The sequence below is a fragment of the Balaenoptera musculus genome, chromosome 17, assembly GCF_009873245.2.
Source record: "Balaenoptera musculus isolate JJ_BM4_2016_0621 chromosome 17, mBalMus1.pri.v3, whole genome shotgun sequence".
NCBI lineage: Eukaryota > Metazoa > Chordata > Mammalia > Artiodactyla > Balaenopteridae > Balaenoptera > Balaenoptera musculus.
This window is the reverse complement of record NC_045801.1, coordinates 72732466-72746281: the sequence shown is the minus strand read 5'-3', so window position 1 is coordinate 72746281 and position 13816 is coordinate 72732466. Positions and strand designations below refer to the sequence as shown.

The 13816-nt window shown below is 46.2% G+C and overlaps 1 protein-coding gene across 1 annotated transcript in view; it reads left to right on the top strand.

The window, feature by feature from the left end:
- Nucleotides 1-11419, top strand: part of LOC118883628 — a 171112-nt gene extending 159693 nt beyond the window's left edge. The window contains exons 5-7 of the mRNA XM_036830644.1: nucleotides 4869-4962; nucleotides 7914-8050; nucleotides 8784-11419. Coding sequence (XP_036686539.1) covers nucleotides 4869-4962; nucleotides 7914-8050; nucleotides 8784-8814 — 262 coding nt within the window. The 3' untranslated portion in view covers nucleotides 8815-11419. The remainder of the gene's footprint in view (nucleotides 1-4868; nucleotides 4963-7913; nucleotides 8051-8783) is intronic.
- Nucleotides 11420-13816: the final 2397 nt, after the last annotated feature.

The following is a 13816-nucleotide window of genomic DNA, read 5'->3' as shown; positions in this document are numbered from 1 at the left end:
CGCTGGTTTGTAAAGCTTGAGAAGATGCTTGAGGAGGAAGCGGAGAGCTAGGCAGAGGCTGATTTTATCTGAGACGCATGTAGGGAGCCCCTTAAAGCATTCACTGGGCAGGAAGTGGCGGATCAGAGATAACTAAATTTCTAGCTAAAATTTCTTGAGTGCTTACCCCATGCCTAGCACTGTATGAAGAGCTTTATGTTAATTGAGTCATTTAATGTAGATCTCCTTGGGTTGAGTGGAGGATGGACTTGGGAAGGAGAGAGCTGGCGGGGGAGGGGCAAGTTGGGGTGACTGACCGGGGAATAGTGCCAGGAACGCAGCCTGAAGGGGAGGGACAGCAGCCGGCTAGGCGGGCGGGGCTGGGTCCCCTCAGGGAGTGCTCCTTGGGGGGATGGTGGTTCCCAGCTGGGGTGAATGGTTTATCACTGGACCCTGAATCTGGAAATCTTGTATATACGCCCCAGGTGTTTTTTCGTTCTTTCCTAGTAGCAACCCTTCCCCACGCCCCTAACACACACGTATCTTCGTTCCCCAAGCAAATCTCTTTCAGGCAGGGAAGTCCTCGGCGACAGTGGCTTTCTTCATCTGTGCACTGACAGCCTGGGAGCGGGTAGCCTCGGCCGCGCGGCGGAAAGAAGGAGCAGCTGAGCATCCATCCGGTGGGGTCCGATGCCCTCGAAGGCGGTAGATTTCTGCTGTGCCCCCTTGCATACAGCTACACACGCCTTGGCGCCGTCTCCCCTCCCGCATAGGTGACCGCGTGTCTCCGCTCGGGGCGTTGCCAGCGCCGCCGCCCAGCAGAGGGCAGTGTTGAGACACCAACGGAGCCGGCGCCCCGGGGCCGCGCCGGGAAGCCGAGCCTCAGGACCCACGCTCGCTGCAGGCGCCAACCTGTCAAGCGATTCCCCGGGGAGCCCTTCCAGCCGTGTGACGGGTGCCCGAAAAGGAGTAGGTGACAGGAATGAAATATTCAACAAATCTGTTCCGCAGAATGAAAATGAGTTGTCGTTCAGCATTTTATCATCTGGTGACACACTCTTCCCGCTTAAGGATGGTGCAGGAGCCGGTGAACGTCTGCCGCGTGCCCCCAGCCCCTCTCCCCAGCGCCAAGCATCCTCTCTGGGGGCGCCGCCAGCAGCGGACAAGGGGCAGCGGACCCGGGCCCCGGCGGGGCGGGAAGGCAGGCGGCTGCATTAAGGATGCCGAGGACGCAGGCACATTTCCAGAGGCTGTGATCTAGAAGGCAGCAAAGCATCACAGCCTGATGAAGGAAGAGGGGACGGCAGAAAGGGGAGACAGGCAGCCCTGCTCTTCCCATTGGCGACAGGTGTCTCCTCCCATACTGATTCCGTTGATCAGCAGGAAGAAATGTTTAGCAGTTTCTTTGTCCTTCGGCATCTCCATTGACTTGCCATTCCTCGCCCCTGCTTGTGACTGTGCAGCAGCAGATTCCCGGGCACACCTTCGAGGCTGAAAGTGACCCTGAATCCTTCCCTATTTGGCCAGAAGGGTGAGACTCATTTTGTGTCCATTTTCTGCCTTTTACTAATTTCATTATTTCACTTATTTGAGCTCATCTGAGCTCCCGTTTTCTCAGATGTAAAATGGGGTAATAATAACAGTTGTTTCGTCGTGTGTGCACATGTACATAAAGTACAAGGAGGTGTCAAAAACACCTGCAGCATAGTAGGTCCTCCGAAATATCAGCCCTCCCCTTCCTCCTCTGCTTCCTCTTTTCTGTCTCCTTTTCTTCAAATAACCTCATCCAAAAAAGCATAGATAAACATGGAGACAAGTGGAACTTTATCACCTCAGTTGTATTTCAACTCACTTAAGAACAATCGCAGCATTCAGAAAATAGCATATATATAATACATATTTCTTATATTTTATTTCTGTATTCATCTATTTGTTGAATACTGGTGTATTAACCAGTATTTTGACTATATATATATATATATATATCTCATCAACATGACTGTAGGGTCTTTATAAAGCCCCAAGTTAAAAGCATACTTTATATATTGTTTTGGGGACATACCTAATTAGGTAGGCGCAACCCATATTTGAGTTCCTTTCCTGGTGATGAGATTGATCATAAGGTCAGCAGCAACCCTTGCAAAAGGGTGACTGAAACAGGACTTCCTCCTTTTGAGAATGTCCCCTTCACAAGATGGAGAGTTTCTCAGTCAAGCTTAAAAGAGAAGGGGCGTTGTTTGTCCATGTGGAATCCCCGGGCCTGAGAGAGGAAGTGAATCACGTGTTCCCGATACAAACCCCAAGACAGGCTTAGGCGAAAGAGCGAATCACCAGCGAGGGCTGGAAATAACCGGACCTCGGCTGGACCCCTCACTCAGTGAAAACAGAGCTGCCGATATATTTCCCACTTGTTTTGGCGACAGTTCTATTTCTAGGAAGTTAAAAGAAGCAACAATGGGTATTGCTGCTGTGGAATTATTTCAGATCAAAGAGGGAATACTTTGTAATTATAAAAACCTTGGGTGTGAAAGAGAATGTCATCTGAAGCTTAAAGAAATTTCTTAGCATAGTGCTTAGACCAGGCACATATGAATTTAGAAATTTAATTTTCAAAATATCCTAAAAAGATAGGTGTAAAATCTCATTTTTTCTTTTTTAAAGATTTTAAAAATTGCAGTAACATTGGCTTATAACATGATGTAAGTTTCATGTGTACAACATTATATGTCTATTTCTGTATACCCACCAAAAATTTAGTTTCCATCCATCACCATACAGTTGACCCCCTTTACCCATTTCGCCCACCCCCCTGCCCCTTCCCCTCTGGTAACCACTACTCTGTTCTCTGTGTCTATGTGTTTGTTTTCATTTGGTTTCGTTTGTTCACTTTTTTTTTTATATTCCGCATATGAGTGACATTGTGCGGTATTTGTCTTTCACTTATTTCTTATATAGGTTTCCTTTCTATCACCTTCTGCTTTACTGTTGGGGAACTTCTCTATATCCTCAAATAAAAGGTATGAACAACAAAAACGATACACGAAAAGCAATAAATGGAGAAGTGTTCAATTCCTATTTTCTACCTACATTTTTTTTTAGGGATGAGAATCTTACTGGAAATGGGTGGACTGATGACCATAAAAGGAACCCAACATTAGATCAATGATTGTAAGTGAGGCTGTTATGGGTTCTAAGTTTCTAAGTCTCTGGCCCCAAATGGATTGCGTCTTAGGACATTGAGAAAACACCTTCATTTTCAACTGCATCAGTGCTGTCAGCAACCTCTGGGGGATCCTGGAACATGATCCAGGGATTAATGTTGGAATTTTCAAGGGGAAAATAAAGATATGTGTTCCATAAACTGGTGAGCCCATATATAGAATAGGCAAGATTCTAAAACACATATTTAGAACAGAGTTTCAAAAGGAGAGTTTCTGAGAATTCAAATTCAAGACTCAGCACCCGTTTAATGCCACAATGACCTTCTTTCTTTGTTCGCTGGGTCTTGAATGAATGTGTAAGTGTATTTGGATTTCAGCAAGTGTCTTGCATATTTCTCTTTTCTGTGGACTGGCTCATTATATTTTAGTTGGGTTGATAACTGCTTGACTGTCCACAGTCCTTCCCTGTCCCCTCTTGGGAGATGTTTTTATCACGAGTTGGATCTGAATGTTGGTGTCATGCTTATCAAATCTGAGAGTGAAATGTAGGACAGTTAAAATCCTAATGACAATATCTGCACTAAAAAAAAAAAGAAAATATTAAGCAGGTAGCAAAATGGCTTTAACAGAAAAAGGGTGAGACCCAGGCCCTCCTCTTGACCACCCCTCCCCACCCAAAATGACAAAATTACAGGATACTAGTGGCGATGCTCAGCAGCAGCACATGTGATAGACTTACTGTACTTAGTTGGCTGAGAGCTTAATGGGAGGCCTAATGCATACAGGTTGTCAAAGCCGATTGCGACTCTGGCACCCCAATGTCTGGAAGCACAGAAGTCTAGTTAATGGTAGGATGGAGTCCAGAACAAGAGAGTGAGTGCATGGACCCACCCCTCCTGTATCCGTCAGACCAAATTTAAAGTGGACTCTCCAGTTTTGAACACTATATTTTAAGAGCAACACTGATGGACAGATTTATACGTTTGAAATGATAGAGGAATATCGATGTTTAACCAAGAGGAAAGAAGACAGCTGTGTCTGCGTGCCTACATATGCCTACACACGCGTGTGTGAGTGTCATGGTATCTGTCTTCAAATATGAGCAGAGGCTGAGGCAAGAGGGCTGGAAATATGCTGTGTGATTCCAGGAACATTCACGTTGCAGCTCATATGTCGCCTTAGCCCTTCATAAGCCCTCACAGAAAGCCCCTCCTCCCGGACCTGCACTATCTCATCATCCTGTTTCATTTCCACTATAAGACTTAGCACAAGTTGAAATTTTTGTTCATTTGTTTTCTTTTTTTTTTTTTTCTCTTTATCCATCAAACTATAATCCCCATGAGGCAAGGGCCCTTCTCTCTTCTTCAATGCTGTGCCTTGGTGCTCAAGCCAATTTACACAGCACAGAGTAGGTTCTTAATCAATAATAGCTGGAAGATAGAAAGGAAGGAAGAAAACATGAATGGATTCCAGTGGGCAAAAATAGACGTAGCGCATAGAGTTAGGAAGAGACTAATTCTAACTTAATAAGACATGGGATGTTCCAACAATTGCTGGTGTCTGGTCTTGGAACCAGTGTTTTCTGGGGATGGTTCCCTGTGCCTTGATATATTCAAAGAAAACGTTGCAGGCCAGGACTAGAGTGAGAAATGGATTCAATGACCTCTACAAGTGGGTGAGATTAAGCTAAAAATATTTTTTATATTTAAAATTTCTCCTCCTCTTTAGGAATCCAGCGCTGTGTGGACTTATCAGCTTAAACCACGTGGATTTAGACCTCCGGCTGCTAAGGCGCACTCACGGCCACGGGAGAGGGGAAGAGGTGAGTTGGTGGCCACGTTCAGAATCTGTGACCGTCACGCTGCTGGAAATCCCACTTCCTGGGAGCGCTTTGAACTTTTTTGTTTCAGTTTTTTCAGTTGGGGAAGGTGAATAATAATACCTTCCTTACAGACACGTTGTGACCTAATTAAATATTTCAAAAGTATTCCTGTGATGCCCAGATAAAATGCATCTAGTAAAGGCCAAACAACCCTCTTGTTCTCTCTGCAGACACTTTCCTGTAACCGTCCTCACCACAGCACCTGGCGCGCGCGCGCCCGTGTGTGTGTGTGTGTGTGTGTGTGTGTGTGTGTCCTGAGAGCAGATAAATGTAAGGCCGGAAGTGCTTTGTCAGTGTGATGGGAACCCTTGAAAGCCTTGACTTAGCTGCCAGGTTCCAGTTTCACTCTTCTTCATTTCTGGTCCAGCAAGACAAAGCTCTGAGCTGCACAGAGGGTCAAGGTCATGGCGCTTAGTACTTCCTGCATTCGACCAGGTGCTCGAGTGGCCCTGGGCAGCTCTGCTGTTCCTTTCCACACTTTTCTAAGCTTGATCTCCTGAGGCCGGATGCTGGGGAAACCTGCCTTGCCCCATTCTGTGACCCGAAGTTTCTATGGGTTACGTGGAAAGCCTGGTTTGGATTCTACCCCGGCCCCCAAGGGAGGGTCGGGTGGGGAGCCCGCCTCTGACTCCCATTACAGACCCCAGTCGGGCCAGGCTTCCTCTAATGCTCCGGGGGTAAGGCCCTGGGTCGCTGGGCCCGGGATCCTTGGCTGCAGCGGGCATGTGCCCTCCAGAATGTCATGACGACCCTTTCTTGCCCTGAGGTTCCACCAGAAGCCCCAGCCACTGTGATCTGCCTGTCCCCTCAGTTGTACAAAGATGTGACTCTCACAGGGCCAGTTGGGGCAAATCCCTGGAGTTGGTGTGTAGGCACTGTGGGTGATGCATCCTCTTTTTATGGAGGTCGATACGCTGGGAGGATGAGATTCCGGGGACGCAGAGAGCCATCTTTCCCACCCATCAGACAAGCCATCTGCAGCAGGAGAGGGGGCTGATCCACACAGGAAAGCAGAATGAGAAATGGAGCCGGAGAGAGCTGGGTGACATTACAGGGCCCTGCATAAGCCAGCACGTAAGTTCTCGGGGGTGGGAATCAATGCCCTTCCAGACCGTGTTTGAGCAAATTAGATTTCTGTCTCTTGCAATAAAAAAAGTCTTGACTAGTACACTGGCTACCAGGGCTAGAGGAACACAAACTCTTGTACCCACGTGCATGTAACAGGAAGTCAATGTCGAGGTGAAGAGAAGTAAGAGCTGGGCTTCTGAGGTGTTAGTACAGCAGCTTGGGTGAATTAGGAAGGTAGGTTTTCAAGTCCGGTGCTGTTCAGAGGATGTTGGAATAAACCAGAAAATGGAAAGGGGCCAGAATGAGGAAACTAATATTTACTGAATGTTTACTGGCTTTGGACCCTGGGCTATGTTCTTTGCTACGTTATCTTGTTAATTCTCATGATAATCTTATGAAGTAGATGTTCTCCCCATTTTACTGATGAGAAAACTGAGGTTTAGTGGAGTTAAGTTACTCTTTCAAGCACCCACAGCTACAAAGAGGCAGAGCTTTTACTGAAGTCAAGATCAGTCTGATTTTGAAGTTGTTGCTCTTTCTAGAACCCCCGAGGGCTTCTTAAAGTGAGAGATTTCGGCCTCAAAGAGGGCTGTGGTTCCTGTGGAAAGATGGGAAAGTGTGAGGGGGTGGTGGGGAGCAGGGCACGAGGGGGGCCTGTCATGTGACCTATCACAGGGCCGGGCACATATCAAGTGGTTCACAAATATTTCCTGGAAGGAGTAGCTTCCAGTTCTTGCGTTTTTCTACCCCAGGAAGGGTGAGCCACTTGGATGCAAGCCCCTTCCTTGCAGATTTTCAGATCTGAAATCCTTGAGGTCCTGGTTTATTAAAGTTGAAGGGATGCGACCAGGTGCTTGCAGAGGAGCCGGGGGAGTGTTCAGCTGCCCCTCCTTGTGCCTCATGGACCCGCGTGGGGTAGGGGCGAGATTTCACCCAATGTCCCCCCCCCCCCCGCCCACTGTCTTTCCTTTTCTATTTCTTCTTCTTCTTGGCTGCTGCGAGGCTCAGATTCTCTGTAGGTATCTGAAAAAGGTGACTATTGAGTGAAGAAGAACTAGTGCTACCCACCCGAGTGTTTTCCTAGGGGTGGTGCAAGCGAATTTTCAAAAATTGGTAAACACTGTTAGCAGAAGAGAGTCTGGAGACCCCTTCTCCCATGGGCCTTGGTTCTTGGTAAGGACGCAAGGAAGAATCTGAGGTCTTACCCGTTGCAAGAGAATTTACTGAAGATAAGGAGAGAACAGAGAGAACACCTCAAAAGAGAGGCGGGCCAGGCCAAGGAAGGCAATGGCCCCCAAGGACTGGGGTGTAGAGCTTTTTAGGCAAGGTTTTTGCGTAATCCAGGAGGTCGTTGATTGATAGTCTTAACTGACAGCTGCAGGTTATATAACAAGAGGCTCTGTTGCGCATGTCCTTCCCATAATGCAGTCTGTTATAATTAGATGTATGTATTCATAGAATATTTATGAACATTTAATGAGCCCAAAGGTTATCTAAGGACATGATAGCCTGAGGTGTGCGCATGTGCCAGAGTGAGGACAGTCCCTCCAGTCGGCCAGGGGGCGGTTTTCGGTGCCCTGACCATTTTGGAGTACTGATGGGGGCGTGTTTGGGGCGGGGTTGGCAAAATAGCTTGGCGGGATTAGGCGGCTGTTGGACATTCCACCGAGGGGACCACCTCTCGTTGCTCATGGCTGACTTGCTGCCTAACAAAACCAATGCAGTTCTCGGACAGCCCTGCGGAGGCACTTGAAATGGGTAGATTTGCCTTTTAGAAATGCCATTTCAAACGCTCACTTATGGACTTTCGATGTCTAATCAAGGGGCTGCAATTAAAATCTGAAATCGCAGTGTTTGCGGGAAAGCAGTCGCACGGCTGGGCAAGCGGCTGCCTTTCAGAGGCCTGTTGGAAACGTTTGCACGTGGACGAAAGGAGCACTGTCGCAGACGGTGGCTGCAGGTGGGGTTTGCTCCAGGCGCGGTGGGTGTGGAGACAATCGGAAGTGCTGTTGTGGTTTGTTTTCTGCGGCTGGCAAGGCAGCCATAAAAATAAAGTCCTCCAACAACGAGGATAAAGTAAACGGGAGAGGGGGTTTGTGCCTCCGGGGTGGGGGGGACGGGGACCATGACGGGCCCACGCTCGGGGCTGCGAGTCGCCCCTGGAGGAGGGCGGTGGCCTCGGGGTTCAGGGAGGAGGAGGGGGCTGCCCACGGGACCCCTGCCTCGTGTCTGCGTGCAGCTGTCCCTGCAACATTGTGGGTCCGGGCTTGTCCTGGGTTTCCGGGTGCCTCCAGGATACTGAGGGAAAGGATGAATGTCGGCCACCTGGCGGGCTCCTGAACCCGGTGTCCTGGGGGCATTTCCAGGTAAAATTGCACCAATACGGTTAGAAGGAGTTCAGATGTGCAAAAAACAAAAAACAAAAACAAAAACCTAGGCCTTTCAAGATGCTTTACAAGCCATTTTAAGCTAGATTCCCTAGGCTTTTAAGAGTGACTATCTGGGGAGCTGGAAAAAAAATATCTACAAATCAGAATTTTTTCCTTCTCCACAAAGAAAGCAAAAAAGGAAACCCCAAACAGCAATTCCAAGAGGCTCCGCACCATCCCTGCTTTTGTCATTATTCACAATAATAACATGGAACCTGAGATCTTTTTTTCCCCCCTGGTGTAACACATTACTTTATTTTTTAGGTCAGCAGAAATTGATTTTTGTCTGTTCTGAACGAAGCTGAAATGAAGGAGGCTGTGTTCCAACAACACCATCAGATTCAACAGAGGAAACAGCTTTTCTTTGCCAAACATTCCAAACTCAAAAATCAGAGACGACCATGTCATCCTTCTGGCCTGAAAAATTGTAGCTGCCAAAGCGTATGAGGGCACTGTATCACTTTGGGGGGGCGGGTAGTTTTAACACATAGCTTGATCTGGCAAAAAATAAAACAAATACACCCAGAGCAACACAGAGGAATCTAGCCTACATCGTGGTTAGGAACAGGCATTGAAGCTTGACAGCCCTCTGTTCAAACTCAGGATTAATTAGCTCTGTGTCCACAAGGAAGTGGTTGAATCCCCCTGCGTCTCTGCTTGGTCATCTAGAAGATCATAATGATGAAACCTCCCTTGTGCTGTGGTTGTGATCATTAGAGATGCTGCCTCTGAAGGGCTTAGCACAGTGCATGGCACAGTCAGTGCCCAGCAAATTCCCTTCCTGCCCATCTCCAAGTGCTCAGTATACTTACAAGGCCCCTACACTATGACTTTGACAACCATAGCTGGAAAGGAGACTTTCCACCAAAACTTCAAAGAGACCTATCTGCCATGGATGTAAAAAAATTACTATTCTTAAAATGTCAGCTTCCCTATGATAAAAATCACTTTAGAATTTATGAGGAGGAAATAGGAAAGTGAAAATTGGTCAGGCTACTTACTCCTTAATTCTGATTTAGAGCAGCCGTAAAACTCTAAATATATCTGCTCAGTGCCCTAGCACTGAGGAGGTTTCCATGCAGTTTTCTAGAAATGAGAGTAAATGACTGTGTTTTGGATCAAGAAGCCCCACACGGCAGAGCTTCATGCAGAACCTGGGACCATTCCTCTTTCAGTGGGGATGGAAAACAACAAACTAGGACTCTATCCTTTGCAAACGCCAACAGCTCTTTTGATTTATTTTCCCTCTCTCATCATCAGAGAGCTTGAGAAGCTAACATGAGAATCAGGCCTCAGGTAGAAATGCCCCCTGGTTTGTGCCCATCACCTCCCCAGCTTGAATGCTCCTGGGCCTCATTCACTGTTGGTTTCTTCTGTTCGAGGACAGGGCAGCTCCTGCTCTGGAGGATTCACAGCAGACCTGGTAGAGTCCTTGTACAGATGAGAATCAATTTCTCTGTGCCCTTCCCTTCCTCCTGGTAGGAAGGGGCTCTTTTTTACATAAACATATTAAAGTAATGGTAAGTCCACATATAAGCATTCAAATGATTTTTAGCCTGGGCACCAAAGCCATTTAATGGAGAAAAGAAAATCTATTCAACTGGCAGTGCTGGTATAACTGTGTATCTGTTTGGAAAAATAAAGAACCTTGTTCCGTCTCACACCGCACACAAAAACCAACTGAAGCTGGATCACAGATCTACGTGAGAAAGCAAAAATGATTAACCTACTAGAATAGAACACAGACGTATCTTTACAACCTTGAGGTGGGTATATATTTTCTAGAGAGGACATAAAAACCGCAGACCATAAAAGAATAAACATTAATAAATTAGACTATCAAAATTAAAAATTCCTGTGGATTAAAAAACACCATCAAGAAAATTGATAGGCAATTCACAGACTGGGAAAAATAATTCACAACACATACATATGACAAATGACTTGTATCTAGTATATCAAGAACTCCTGCAACTCAATAGTAAAAGAGACAACCAAATAAAAACTGGACAAAAGACTTAAGTATTTCACAAAAGATGATAATGAAATGGCAGTAAGCACATGAAAAAGCACACACGATCCTTCAGGAATGCAAATGAAAATCACGAGATACTGCTGGACACCCACTATAGTGGATAAAATGAGAGAACATGCCGCAATCAGAACTTTCATATATTGCTAGCAGGAGCATAAAGTGGTACATCCTGTTTGACAGTGTTTTAAAAAGTTAAACTTACAACTACCCTATGACCTAAGTATTTATCCAAGAGAGATGAAAACAACATGTGCAAGCATGTTGATGGCAGCTTTCTGTATAATAGCCCCAAACTAGAAGTATCCTGCATGCCCATCAATAGAGTGGATAAGCAAACTGTGGTACATCTATACAGTGAAATATTACTCATCAAAGCAAAAGGAACAAACTCATGATGTATGCAGCAAGATAGATGCACCTCAAAAACATTTTCCTAGTGAAAGAAGCCAGACCTCCTCACCAGCCAAAACCTAAATGTATGATTCTACTTATATAAAATTCTAAGTAAAGCAAACTATGTTATGGTGATGGAAATCTGATCAGTGATTACTTCCAGGGAGCGAGAATTGAGTGGGGAAGGGCAGACAGACTTTCTGGAGCAACATCAATGTTCTGTGCTTGGATGCACGTGCGTTAAGACTGAGTGGACAGTACACTTAAGATCTGGGCATTTCACTGTGCATAAATTAAACCTCAATTTAAAAATGAAAGTTATCGGGGGAAGGTTGTCCAAAGGTACAAACGTTCAGTTAGAAGATAGATAATCAGTACCAAGGATATAAAGTACCACATGATGACTATAGTTAACTCTGCAGGGTGATATATAGGAAAGTTACTAAAAGACTATATCCTAAGAGTTCTCATTACAAAGAAAAAAATATTTTTTTTCTTATTTTGGTTTTTCTTTTCATTGTATCTATATGAGATGATGGAGGCACACTAAATTTATTGTGGTAAACATTTCACAATATATGTAAATCAAACCATTAGGCTGAATGCCTTAAACCTACCCAGTGATGTACGTCAACTATAGCTCCATAAAACTGGAAAAAAAGTTAAAGCCACAGCCAATTGATCATGGGTTGCAGAAGAGAGCTTTGTTTGTGTGGCAAGCGCTTCCTGCAGAAGACAGAGCAGTGCATCATGAGGGGCTGGATGGCCTGGGCTATGAGGACAGAGCTCCCCTCACAGGTCTAACCTAAAGGGGCGGCAGCAAAAGGAGTCTAGGTTAGAGGGTGGGCGAGGGTAGGAAACAAAGGGGATCAAGAGAAAGACCTCATTGGCCTCTCTGCAATGGCTTCTGAAAGACTGGAAGATGAGGGTAGGAATCATAAGAAATACGCTGCAATAGCATCTGGACCTGATTGGCTACTAGTAAAATTGCTTCCTTTGTGCTCGCAGCCTGTGCTTACAAATGACTTCACTGGGCCGAGTCACGGGCCTAGGAGATGCTCAGTAAATACTTCTCAAATGCGTGTTCTTCTGGAGGGACCTTCTTCCCCACCTGAACCGACCTCACGTACCTTAGTACCTTAAACGCTTCTTCCTGGCTCACCCGCTCGCGCCGGGGCAGGCAGGAGAAAGGCTGGGATGCAAACGCAGGCCCAAGGAGACACGGCCGGGCGAGCTCGCTGCAGTGGCTCACGCCTGAGTCTGCTCGGGCTGCCATGACAACCCGCCATGGACACAGCACTCAAACAGCAGACATTCCTGTCTCACAGCTCTGGAGGCTGGAAGTCCAAGATCAAGGTTCAGGCTGAATTGGTTTCTGGCAAGGTCTCTGTTTCTGGCTTGTAGACAGAGAGAGAGAAAGAGAGAGAGAGAGAGAGAGAGTGCTCAAGCAAGCGAGTTCTGGTGTCTCTTCCTTTTCTTATGAGGACACTAATCTTATTAGATCAGAGCCTTACCCTTATGCCCTCACTTAACCTTCATTACTTGCAAAGGCTCTATCTTCAAATACAGTCACATTAAGGGGATGAGGCTTCAAAGTATGAATTTTGGAGGGACACAATATTCAGTTCACAACAAGGCCAGAGGAGTGACCTTTGCAAAGACTCCCGGGTATGGGGGAGATTTGCTCCTTCTCTGCTGGTGAATGGCTTTTAGACAATAGCCTCTTGTCTCCATTAACCGAATGGGATTTGAATCAGAGAAAAGCACGTTTATTTCCTCAGCCTCCTGAGCTATCCAGTCTTTCCACCGGGACAGCCCCTCTCCAGGCACCCAGTCATTTATCAGAAATGAAAAAGCTTGCTGAGAATGCGAAATGCTGTAAGACAAGGCATGGATCTGAGTCCATCAGAGAAAGTCAAGGCTTCGTGCATTTAACTGATGGCCAGGAGGAGAAAGAATGGCTGGTGTGACAGTCCTCTGGGGCTTTGTCACATGAGCAACAGAAAGAAAAGTGGGCTGTGTCCTGAACAGAGCCCAGAGGGGCAGGAGCAAGCGGACATTGAACCATTGTCTACACTCAGGAAAGGAATTCAGAGTGATTGGGAGCAGCTTGATTTTCCTGAACATTCTCCAAGAATTCTTGGGAGGCCCTCAGAATTATTTATAGCTCCTTTCCGCCTAGGCTTAGGTTTCTTGCTGACACCATAAGTGACTGACACTTACCCAGGCTGGACTTTTTATCTCACTGTTCACTGTCAGTGGAGCTGAGGCTGGCGTGTTTCCATTTCTTCTCTGGCCTGACTGGTTCTGGAAGGAACTGAAAGTCTCCTGCAGAAGCAGAGCACAGATTGGGCTTCAGAGGAGGCTGGGAAGGCCCTACTTGAACGACTCTTGGATTCAGAGTCGCTCAACCTTGAATTTTAAGAAATGCATATTGATGACAAGAATTAATTGCAGTGTCTCTAAAATCAGTATCAGTAGTATGTCAATAAGTCATTAAAAATATCTAAAATCAGTATCTGCTGACATTGTGAGGAATGTTTGCTTTTTCAGCCTTTGTTTTACCCATCATGTTTCCTTACTATGAAAGAGAATCTATATTTAGTAAACAAAGCAAAACAATTACTCCCCCCCCCCCGCCCCACCCCAAACAAAACTAGTTCTACCAGACCCTTCCTAGTGCCAGCCAACTGGGCAGCCCAGGAGAGCATCCTTCACGATTCTGGTAACTTAAAATAGAAAAAGGGAGGAAGATTTACTTATGCCTTTACCCTCAGAGGTTCTGGCTGTCCCACCCACGCTTTCCCAAAGATTGTGCTTCTAAATTATCTCCTAATCTCTCTCACCAGCTTCCTTTTCCCTCAGATGA